General features: G+C 43.2%; 1 protein-coding gene across 1 annotated transcript in view; it reads right to left on the reverse strand.

Moving 5' to 3' along the window:
- Nucleotides 1-1656: 1656 nt before the first annotated feature.
- LOC137335362 (phospholipid transfer protein-like) overlaps nucleotides 1657-12100 on the reverse strand; it is a 105992-nt gene continuing 95548 nt past the window's right edge. The window contains exons 11-13 of the mRNA XM_068000695.1: nucleotides 10971-11034; nucleotides 5670-5746; nucleotides 1657-4604 (exon numbers count right to left, since the gene is read on the reverse strand). Of these exons, the coding sequence (XP_067856796.1) occupies nucleotides 4497-4604; nucleotides 5670-5746; nucleotides 10971-11034 (249 nt within the window). The 3' untranslated portion in view covers nucleotides 1657-4496. The remainder of the gene's footprint in view (nucleotides 4605-5669; nucleotides 5747-10970; nucleotides 11035-12100) is intronic.

Here is a 12100-nt window from a genome sequence, read left to right on the forward strand (position 1 = left end):
TTACCCAGTAACACCATTACATGGAGTATCTAATCCTGTAACACAATTACATGGAGTATTTTACCCAGTAACACCATTACATGGAGTATCTAATCCTGTAACACAATTACATGGAGTATTTTACCCAGTAACACCATTACATGGAGTATCTAATCCTGTAACACAATTACATGGAGTATTTTACCCAGTAACACCATTACATGGAGTATCTAATCCTGTAACACCATTACATGGAGTATCTAATCCTGTAACACCATTACATGGAGTATCTAATCCTGTAACACAATTACATGGAGTATTTTACCCAGTAGCACCATTACATGGAGTATTTTACCCAGTAACACCATTACATGGAGTATCTAATCCTGTAACACAATTACATGGAGTATTTTACCCAGTAGCACCATTACATGGAGTATCTAATCCTGTAACACCATTACATGGAGTATCTAATCCTGTAACACAATTACATGGAGTATTTTACCCAGTAACACCATTACATGGAGTATCTAATCCTGTAACACAATTACATGGAGTATTTTACCCAGTAACACCATTACATGAAGTATCTAATCTTGTAACACCATTACATGGAGTATCTAATCCTGTAACACCATTACATGGAGTATCTAATCCTGTAACACCATTACATGGAGTATCTAATCCTGTAACACCATTACATGGAGTATCTAATCCTGTAACACAATTAAATGGAGTATTTTACCCAGTAACACCATTACATGGAGTATCTAATCCTGTAACACAATTACATGGAGTATTTTACCCAGTAACACCATTACATGGAGTATCTAATCCTGTAATACAATTAAATGGAGTATTTTACCCAGTAACACCATTACATGGAGTATCTAATCCTGTAACACAATTACATGGAGTATTTTACCCAGTACACCATTACATGGAGTATCTAATCCTGTAACACCATTACATGGAGTATCTAATCCTGTAACACCATTACATGGAGTATCTAATCCTGTAACACAATTAAATGGAGTATTTTACCCAGTAACACCATTACATGGAGTATCTAATCCTGTAACACAATTACATGGAGTATTTTACCCAGTAACACCATTACATGGAGTATCTAATCCTGTAATACAATTAAATGGAGTATTTTACCCAGTAACACCATTACATGGAGTATCTAATCCTGTAACACAATTACATGGAGTATTTTACCCAGTACACCATTACATGGAGTATCTAATCCTGTAACACCATTACATGGAGTATCTAATCCTGTAACACAATTACATGGAGTATTTTACCCAGTAACACCATTACATGGAGTATCTAATCCTGTAACACCATTACATGGAGTATCTAATCCTGTAACACAATTACATGGAGTATTTTACCCAGTAACACCATTACATGGAGTATCTAATCCTGTAACACAATTACATGGAGTATTTTACCCAGTAACACCATTACATGGAGTATCTAATCCTGTAACACAATTACATGGAGTATTTTACCCAGTAACACCATTACATGGAGTATCTAATCCTGTAACACAATTACATGGAGTATTTTACCCAGTAACACCATTACATGGAGTATCTAATCCTGTAACACCATTACATGGAGTATCTAATCCTGTAACACCATTACATGGAGTATCTAATCCTGTAACACAATTACATGGAGTATTTTACCCAGTAGCACCATTACATGGAGTATTTTACCCAGTAACACCATTACATGGAGTATCTAATCCTGTAACACAATTACATGGAGTATTTTACCCAGTAGCACCATTACATGGAGTATCTAATCCTGTAACACCATTACATGGAGTATCTAATCCTGTAACACAATTACATGGAGTATTTTACCCAGTAACACCATTACATGGAGTATCTAATCCTGTAACACAATTACATGGAGTATTTTACCCAGTAACACCATTACATGAAGTATCTAATCTTGTAACACCATTACATGGAGTATCTAATCCTGTAACACCATTACATGGAGTATCTAATCCTGTAACACCATTACTTGGAGTATCTAATCCTGTAACACCATTACATGGAGTATCTAATCCTGTAACACAATTACATGGAGTATTTTACCCAGTAACACCATTACATGAAGTATCTAATCTTGTAACACCATTACATGGAGTATCTAATCCTGTAACACCAATACATGGAGTATCTAATCCTGTAACACCATTACATGGAGTATCTAATTTTGTAACACTATTACATGGAGTATCTAATCCTGTAACACCATTACATGGAGTATCTAATCCTGTAACACCATTACATGGAGTATCTAATCCTGTAACACCATTACATGGAGTATCTAATCCTGTAACACCATTACATGGAGTATCTAATCCTGTAACACCATTACATGGAGTATCTAATTTTGTAACACTATTACATGGAGTATCTAATCCTGTAACACCATTACATGGAGTTTCTAATCCTGCAACACCATTACATGGAGTATCTAATCCTGTAACACCATTACATGGAGTATCTAATCCTGTAACACCATTACATGGAGTATCTAATCCTGTAACACCATTACATGGAGTATCTAATCCTGTAACACCATTACATGGAGTATCTAATCCTGTAACACCATTACATGGAGTATCTAGCCCTCCGGCACCATCATGGGGACTGTTTAACCCACTGGTCCATTATGTGGATTATCTAGCCCTGTAACCCTGTTGCCCCCATTACATGGAGTGTCTATCAACCCCTGGTCTGTTACACAGAGTATCTAACTCTGTGGTACTAGTGCATGGGGTATTAATCCTTTGGCCCATTGCATGGAGGACCTGAACACTGATTAACATAAATTAAACAGATTCCTCTAATTAACGGCTGTGGTTGCCTACCAGTATTTGTGTACCGAGCCATCAGTTGCTGACAGTTTAACACCATGTGCCATGTCACTCCCATTCTAATAATATAGAAGACGTTCTAAGCAAAACTGCTCAGTTGGGTTCCCAATGGCCTTTGATCTTTGGAACCTAGGTTTGAATTCAGCCATTCTGATGCGATGACTGTCTATGTTGTGGTGTCTGGCATGAAATGAGTTTTAACCCTGCTCCTGGTGGTTAATCTGGCACTAAATTGGCAATCTCACTCCAAGGGGGTAGATGAAGGCTGGTGTGGGAAATGGAAAAATGTCACACTGAGGTTGGGACTGATGCATATAATTGGGGCAGTGTAGAGGCAGCTTTACACAGTGCCTAACTGTGCTAGAGCTGTCCCAGAGGAGTTCGATGCTGAGTCTAGGTGCGCAAAATGGAAAGTGTTCCATTGTCTGACATCCCTCACCTTGACAAGCACAAAATTCACCAAAAATGCTGTCAAAATAAATATAAGGGCAAAAAAGAACAAAAGATATCTGTGACCCCTTCAAACAAGGAACCTTATCATCTATACAAAGCACGGATCATTTATATCCTCTTCGTATTGACTAAAGAAAAGTGTACTTGTACATGTTGTAGGTTGGTAAGTATGGCCCTGAAACTCTGCGGGGGAGGGATGTTCCCGGACTCCTGCCAGTGTTAAAGAGACCGTGATTCCTTGAGGAATTTCAGGGGCTGTATTGATAATGTAGAGACAGGTGTGCTGGCTCAGGAATTTCAAGAGCTGTTGAACAAGGCAGAACTCCCAGTGGAGTGTCTTCACCAACAATGGACTGCAAATGAAGCAATGTCTTCAGGCTGACACAATTGTTTCACTAAAGGCCACACACCTCATGTGCCTCGCAGGCCACTGTTCTAATGACTAGACTTATTGCTGACAGCCTGCAACACTGACATGACACTGGTTCATGGGACACGTAGAGTGAAGGTGACAATGAGTATTTATGGGACATGAAGAGTGTACCTTTTGCACCATCTACACAGCTAACATTTCTATAGTGTCTTTTGCTGTGGAAGTACATGCAATCTATTTAACACAGGGAGAGCAGGTAACACAGAGCTGCACGAGTCATGTAAAGGGGGGATTTTATGCTCAGTGAGAGCCGTAGCCCAAATCTTGACCCGCATTCCCTTTGATTGTGGGATCAAAGCATTGCCCTGATACTGTAATCACCTTCACACAGTGATGACACTGGGATATGCCTGAGCCCTACACTGTCACCTGGAAGTGAATTGTGACCTTTTACCCTGTGTTTACTGTACCTGAAGACCATGGGTTTATTAATACAAAACTCCACTAGAATATAATGACAATAAATGATCAATTGTTTACACTTGCACTACCAGTCTGACCTCCAGTGTGCAACAAAGGCTTCTACTGTTTGGAACTCTACACGCTGCCCAAGGCAAGGGGCAATCGTCCCCAAGGCTCATTAAGACAAAGTGAGCAGATCCTATATAGCCAATGTTAGGTTAATTAAATGCAAGGATAGGAGCTGTGATTAAGTAGTAAGAATACTGCTGAGAGTCTTCATACACACTGTGGAGGTCTCCATTCATCACTGCGTTGCTCCTAGTTGGTGACAGTTGCCTTGCTTGGGGAAGGTGGCTGCCTGTTCATTGTAATAACCTCCCTCAGGCCTTTGTAAAAATGTAAATCTGCTCCGATTGACAGAAAACCCTGGGAATTACAAAGAACAATTAGTGTCTGTTCAAAACTTTATCTGTGTCAATCTCACAAGAAAATGGGGTGTCTCAAACACTGGTATTTGCAGCATCCTGTTGGCTCCTTGCCAGGTTTCGATTCTCTCGGGCACTGCATCGCTAGCTGGTTGGAGTATAACTGGTGGGACGAGTTCCCCATGAGGCCTGCTGTTTACTAACACTAGGCAGGGCTGGCAGTAATCAGATTCATCCCACATCCGTTCCTGATTTCAGCCACTCCACCAGGGGAAATGGGTCCCCACAGAGAGGGAACATTCAAAGCTGCATCATTCACAGTTCCATTGGTGCAGCTGCTTGGCACTGACTGCAGCCAATGATCTCATTCTTTGTTGGCATCGTGGACTTAACACAACCAATCGTATTCCCACTCCTTCCTGCTTTGGAGATACAGTGTTGGTCTGACATCGGAATAGAAAACAATTGTTTGCCTTAAGCATGGTTTGACTACAAATCAAACTCCATTCTTCAGGTGGAAACAGGAGAGAGAGAGAGACTGGCATACTGTACGCACCTAACACAAAAAAAACTGAAGAATTAATCCTTCAGACAAATCTCCTGAAGTCGGGACTCCAGGATGTCCCTCTCTTTGGCCATGAGAGAGGATTCCTGCAATCTAAGACCCTCCTTCCACTTTTACAATCAGAGTGAGAGTCACTTCTGAGGGTATCAGTGAGCTAAAGCATTACTATGTAAAGAATAGGTGGAGCCCGTGTGTGCATTACCACAAGTAAGGGGCAGTATACTTGCACACTGGCGTGGTCCTTAACACAGCCTTTACCATATCAGTCAGGTGTATTGTACAGGACTGGTGTACTTTATAGTAACATGTATGAAGTACCACATAGGATAATGTATGATGTATGATACATGTATATTGTATACAGTGTAATCGATGAGCATGCTGTTTGGGTCTAAGGTGACAGAATTGTTCAATTGTTTCATACCAGACCTGGTAGATAGATTAGTGTAAATAGTTAGCACACAAGAGACTTCTGTCTATATGTGTTACTATATTACCCACCATATGGTTTTTCATGATCTCATTGATGAGGTCAATTCCTTCCGGGAGCGGAATCTGCACTCCTTCCTGGGTTCGCTCTGAGCAGAGAAAGAACATTATCAGCTGCACAGTAAACCTGTATTGGATCGGTGAGGTCTCTCTTCAGCACTATTTACATATCCCTTACTGTTCGGTATAGATGGCGAGACCATGCAGACGCTGCGACAACGGATGAACGGACACCGCGCAACAATCGCCAGACAGGAGGGTTCCCTCCCAGTCGGGGAACACTTCAGCAGTCAAGGACATTCAGCCACCGATCTTCGGGTAAGCGTTCTCCAAGGCGGCCTTCGAGACACACGACAACGCAAAATCGTCAAGCAGAAATTGATAGCCAAGTTCCGCACCCATGAGGACGGCCTCAACCGGGATCTTGGGTTCATGTCACGCTACACGTAGCCCCACCAGCGAACAAAAGTTAACTGTTTTTAATATAACGGGTCAATTGCTGTCTTTTCCTTCCGGATGTTTCTATGTTTCTGCCTCTCTCTCTCTCTGTTTTTTTTTGTTCTGGCCGTTTGTATATTCGGTGGCCCTGTAGGTAACACCTATCTGTCTGAACACTTTGGTTGCCTTGGCAACGGGCAGTTGAAAAGACTATCTGTAATCACCAGGTATTGTTCTGTGATTTATAAATGCGAAGGGTTCGAGGATTTCTTGACATTCACCTGAGGAAGGAGGAAGCCTCCGAAAGCTTGTGAATTTTAAAATAAAATTGTTGGACTATAACTTGGTGTTGTAAAATTGTTTACAATTGTTCGGTATAGGGCACAGAATGCCATCTCTCCCAATGGCTTGGGGTTAAAAGTACTGCCTGGGGCGGTACTGACCCACACAGATCATAACAGTCCAGCTTCCACTTAAAGTTAGTTGATCTGAATCAAGGCCCCCTGGGCACACTACAATATGCCTCAGCTATGGATAGGGGGCAGGTAAAAAAAAAGTGAGAGCTTTCTGCTCCTGATTACTATCCAGTGATCTGCTGGAACGTATACACACACATGTGGATATTGGATGAGGACATAAAAACATAGAAACATAGAAAATAGGAGCAGGAGTAGGCCATTTGGTCCTTCAAGCCTGCTCCGCCATTCAATATGATCCTCTATCTCAATACCATATTCCCGCTCTCTCCCCATATCCTTTGATGCCATTTGTGTCTAAAAATCTATCCAGTTCCTTCTTAAATATATTCAGTGACTTGGCCTCCACAGCCTTCTGTGGTAGAGAATTCCACAGGTTCACCACCCTCTGAGTGAAGAAATTTCTCATCTCAGTCCTAAATGTCCCACTCCGTATCCTGAGACTGTGACCCCTCGTTCTAGACCCCCCAGCCAGGGGAAACATAAGAACATAAGAAATAGGAGCAGGAGTAGGCCAATCGGCCCCTCGAGCCTGCTCCGCCATTCAATAAGATCATGGCTAATCCTCCCTGCTCCAGTCTGTCTGGCCCTGTCAGAATTTTATATGTTTCAATGAGATCCCCTCTCATTCTTCTAAACTCGAGTGAATACAGGCCGAGTCGACCCAATCTCTCCTCATACGACAATCCTGCCATCCCAGGGATCAGTCTGGTGAACCTTCGCTGCACTCCCTCTATGGGAAGTATATCCTTTCTTAGGTAAGGAGACCAAAACTGCACACAATACTCCAGGTGTGGTCTCACCAAGGCCCTGTATAACTGCAGTAAGACATCCTTGCTCCTGTGCTCAAATCCTCTTGCAATGAAGGCCAACATACCATTTGCCTTCCTAACTGCTTGCTGCACCTGCATGTTTGCTTTCAGTGACTGGTGTACAAGGACACCCAGGTCCCTTTGTACATCAACATTCCCCAATCTATCACCATTTAAATAATACTCTGCCTTTCTGTTTTTCCTTCCGAAGTGGATAACTTCACATTTATCTACATTATATTGCATCTGCCATGTATTTGCCCACTCACTCAACTTGTCTAAATTGCCTTGAAGCCTCTTTGCATCCTCCTCACAACTCACAATCTCACCTAGTTTTGTGTCATCTGCAAACTTGGAAATTTTATATTTGGTTCCCTCATCCAAATCATTGATATATATTGTGAATAGCTGGGGCCCAAGCACTGATCCCTGCGGTACCCCACTAGTCACCGCCTGACACCCCGAAAAAGACCCATTTGTTCCTACTCTCTGTTTCCTGTCTGTTAACCAATTTTCAATCCATGCCAGTATATTACCCCCAATCCCATGTGCTTTAATTTTGCACACTAACCTCTTATGTGGGATTTTATCAAAGGCCATCTGAAAATCCAAATAAACCACATCCACTGGTTCTCCCTTATCTATTCTACCAGTTACATCCTCAAAAAACTCCAGTAGGTTTGTCAAACATGATTTCCTTTTCATAAATCCATGTTGACTTTAGCGAATCCCGTTGATATTTTCTAAGTGTTCTGTTATCACATCCTTTATAATAGACTCTAGCATTTTCCCTGCTACTGATGTTAGGCTAACCGGTCTGTAGTTCCCTGTTTTCTCTCTCCCTCCTTTTTTAAATAGTGGGGTTACGTTTGCCACCCTCCAATCTGCAGGAACTGTTCCATAATCTGTAGAATTTTGGAAGATGACAACTAATGCAACCACTATTTCCATGGCTACCTCTTTTAGTACTCTGGACAAGACCGGACTTGGTTGTGATGGACCCCATCGTTGAATAGCCACTGTCTAGGCTCATGTATTAATGATGCCCACTTGGTGAATGTACTGGAGGATTACCATCTCCTGGGGAACTGTACGTGAACACTGGCAGATGAAGAAAAGGACAAAAATTGGACCAAAAAAAGGTACAGAACGTGTTTTCCAACATCACACTGGAGTGAAGGGCTCTGCTATTTAACCGCCTTCACTGGCAGGTCTTTGGCAATTCAGACACCTTGAGGTTCTGCTCTGCTTTGAGAGCTGGGAGCCCCAGAAGTTCAAGAGACACTAAATGAAACTGAGACAGATACATATTAACACTGTCAGTGTGGATCGAAAACCAAGTGCCTCTTCCTCAGTCCTGGGATCGCAGTCATTATTTCATGATTCATCTTATTCGACTGACAGAGGCAGCAGCTGTGTAAGAGTCCATCAAACCACCATTGCCCAATACACTTGATCATCAGTTAAATACTGACTCACTCATGGATAATCTGCACAACGGTGAGTGTGTAAACAACAGCACCTTCCACTGATAAACTACACCACGGTGAGTGTGTAAATGCGGCACCTTCCACTGATAAATTACACCACGGTGAGTGTTTAAATGCGACACCTTCCACTGATAAACTACACCATGGTGAGTGTGTAAACACGGCACCTTCCACTGATAACTACACCACGGTGAGTGTGTAAACACAGCACCTTCCACTGATAAATTACACCATGGTGAGTGTGTAAACACGGCACCTTCCACTGATAACTACACCACAGTGAGTGTGTAAACACAGCACCTTCCACTGATAAATTACACCATGGTGAGTGTGTAAACACGGCACCTTCCAATGATAAATTACACCATGGTGAGTGTGTAAACACGACACCTTCCACTGATAAACTACACCACCGGGAGTGTGTAAACACGACACCTTCCACTGATAAACTACACCACCGGGAGTGTGTAAACACAGCACCTTCCACTGATAACTACACCATGGTGAGTGTGTAAACACGGCACCTTCCAATGATAAATTACACCATGGTGAGTGTGTAAACATGACACCTTCCACTGATAAACTACACCACCGGGAGTGTGTAAACACAGCACCTTCCACTGATAAACTACACCACGGTGAGTGTGTAAACACAGCACCTTCCACTGATAAACTACACCATGGTGAGTGTGTAAACACAGCACCTTCCACTGATAAACGACACCACGGTGATTGTATAAACATGGCACCTTCCACTGATAACTACACCACGGTGAGTGTGTAAACACGGCACCTTCCACTGATAAACGACACCATGGTGATTGTATAAACATGGCACCTGCCACCAATAAACTAAACCATAGTGAGTGTGTAAATACAACACTTGCCACCGCTAAACTACACCACGGTGAGTGTGTAAATATGGCACCTTCCACCGATAAACTACACTACAGTGTGTGTAAATACAGCACCATTCACCAATAAATGACACAATGGTGAGCGTGTAAATACAGCACCTTTCATCAATAAATGATTCACCAAGGTGAGTGTGTAAATACAGCACCTTCCTCCAATAAACTACACCACAGTGTGTAAATATGGCATCTACCACTAATAAACTACACCACAATGAGTGTGTAAATACAGCACCTTCCACTGATAATCTACACTGCAGTGAGTGTGTAAATATAACTCCCACCACTGATAAACTACCACAGTTAGTGTGTAAATACAGCAACTTCCTCCAATAAACTACACCACAATGTGTAAATACAGCACTTAACACTGACAATCTACACCAGCGAGTGTGTAAGTATAGCACCTAACACTGCTAATGTACACCAGTGTGTAAATACAGCACCACCACTAACAATCTACACCAGCGAGTGTGTAAATACAGCACCTGACACTGCTAATGTACACCAGTGTGTAAATACAGCACTAACACTGACAATCTGCACCAGCGAGTGTGTAAATACAGCACCTGACACTGCTAATGTACACCAGTGTGTAAATACAGCACTAACACTGACAATCTGCACCAGCGAGTGTGTAAATACAGCACCTGACACTGCTAATGTACACCAGTGTGTAAATACAGCACCACCACTAACAATCTACACCAGCGAGTGTGTAAATACAGCACCTGACACTGCTAATGTACACCAGTGTGTAAATACAGCACTAACACTGACAATCTACACCAGCGAGTGTGTAAATACAGCACCTGACACTGCTAATGTACACCAGTGTGTAAATACAGCACCACCACTAACAATCTACACCAGCGAGTGTGTAAATACAGCACCTGACACTGCTAATGTACACCAGTGTGTAAATACAGCACTAACACTGACAATCTACACCAGCGAGTGTGTAAATACAGCACCTGACACTGCTAATGTACACCAGTGTGTAAATACAGCACTAACACTGACAATCTACACCAGCGAGTGTGTAAATACAGCACCTGACACTGCTAATGTACACCAGTGTGTAAATACAGCACTAACACTGACAATCTACACCAGCGAGTGTGTAAATACAGCACCTGACACTGCTAATCGTTACAATGGCGAATGTGAGTACAACACTTACCATTAATAATTGGCATGACGGTGAATTGCAGAAGTGCCTTCATTGGAGTTTGGACAGGAATCAGCTGAAAGAGGTTAGGGGCACATCAGTACTGCAGCCTGGCACAACATCAAACCATTTGTAATCACAATAACCCATTTCTCCCACTTCCTGCCATGTCTTACGATGTGGAGGTATCAGTTGTCAGTGACTTTTCACCAGCAGCAAAACAAAGGTCAGAACCATGACCCACCCTTGCCCTGTCACTGTCCTGTCCCAGTCTGGTGTGGATTTGACAGAAGGTGAACCCTAGACTAGGAGATAGAGTTTGGCAGAGTCCAGCTCATCCTCTGCCCTCGAGCTCAGCTCAACAGGTTCTCCCTCCTTCCTCGAACAGACTGATCCACACAACGTCGGGCAGTAACAAATGAAGACGTAAAGCACATTACTGATGGTGTAGTTGCTGTTACTCTTTGAACAAAGCTCAGGTTCTCCTCCTCCTCTGTGCCGGGTTCCTTTGCTCAGGTTCTCCTCCTCCTCTGTACCGGGTTCCTTTGCTCAGGTTCTCCTCCTCCTCTGTGGCCGGGTTCCTTTGCTCAGGTTCTCCTCCTCCTCTGTACCGGGTTCCTTTGCTCAGGTTCTCCTCCTCCTCTGTACCGGGTTCCTTTGCTCAGGTTCTCCTCCTCCTCTGTACCGGGTTCCTTTGCTCAGGTTCTCCTCCTCCTCTGTACCGGGTTCCTTTGCTCAGGTTCTCCTCCTCCTCTGTACCGGGTTCCTTTGCTCAGGTTCTCCTCCTCCTCTGTACCGGGTTCCTTTGCTCAGGTTCTCCTCCTCCTCTGTACCGGGTTCCTTTGCTCAGGTTCTCCTCCTCCTCTGTACCGGGTTCCTTTGCTCAGGTTCTCCTCCTCCTCTGTACCGGGTTCCTTTGCTCAGGTTCTCCTCCTCCTCTGTGGCCGGGTTCCTTTGCTCAGGTTCTCCTCCTCCTCTGTGGCCGGGTTCCTTTGCTCAGGTTCTCCTCCTCCTCTGTACCGGGTTCCTTTGCTCAGGTTCTCCTCCTCCTCTGTACCGGGTTCCTTTGCTCAGGTTCTCCTCCTCCTCTGTACCGGGTTCCTTTGCTCAGGTTCTCCTCCTCCTCTGTACCGGGTTCCTTT

The sequence above is a fragment of the Heptranchias perlo genome, chromosome 19 (assembly GCF_035084215.1).
Source record: "Heptranchias perlo isolate sHepPer1 chromosome 19, sHepPer1.hap1, whole genome shotgun sequence".
Classification (NCBI taxonomy): Eukaryota; Metazoa; Chordata; class Chondrichthyes; order Hexanchiformes; family Hexanchidae; genus Heptranchias; species Heptranchias perlo.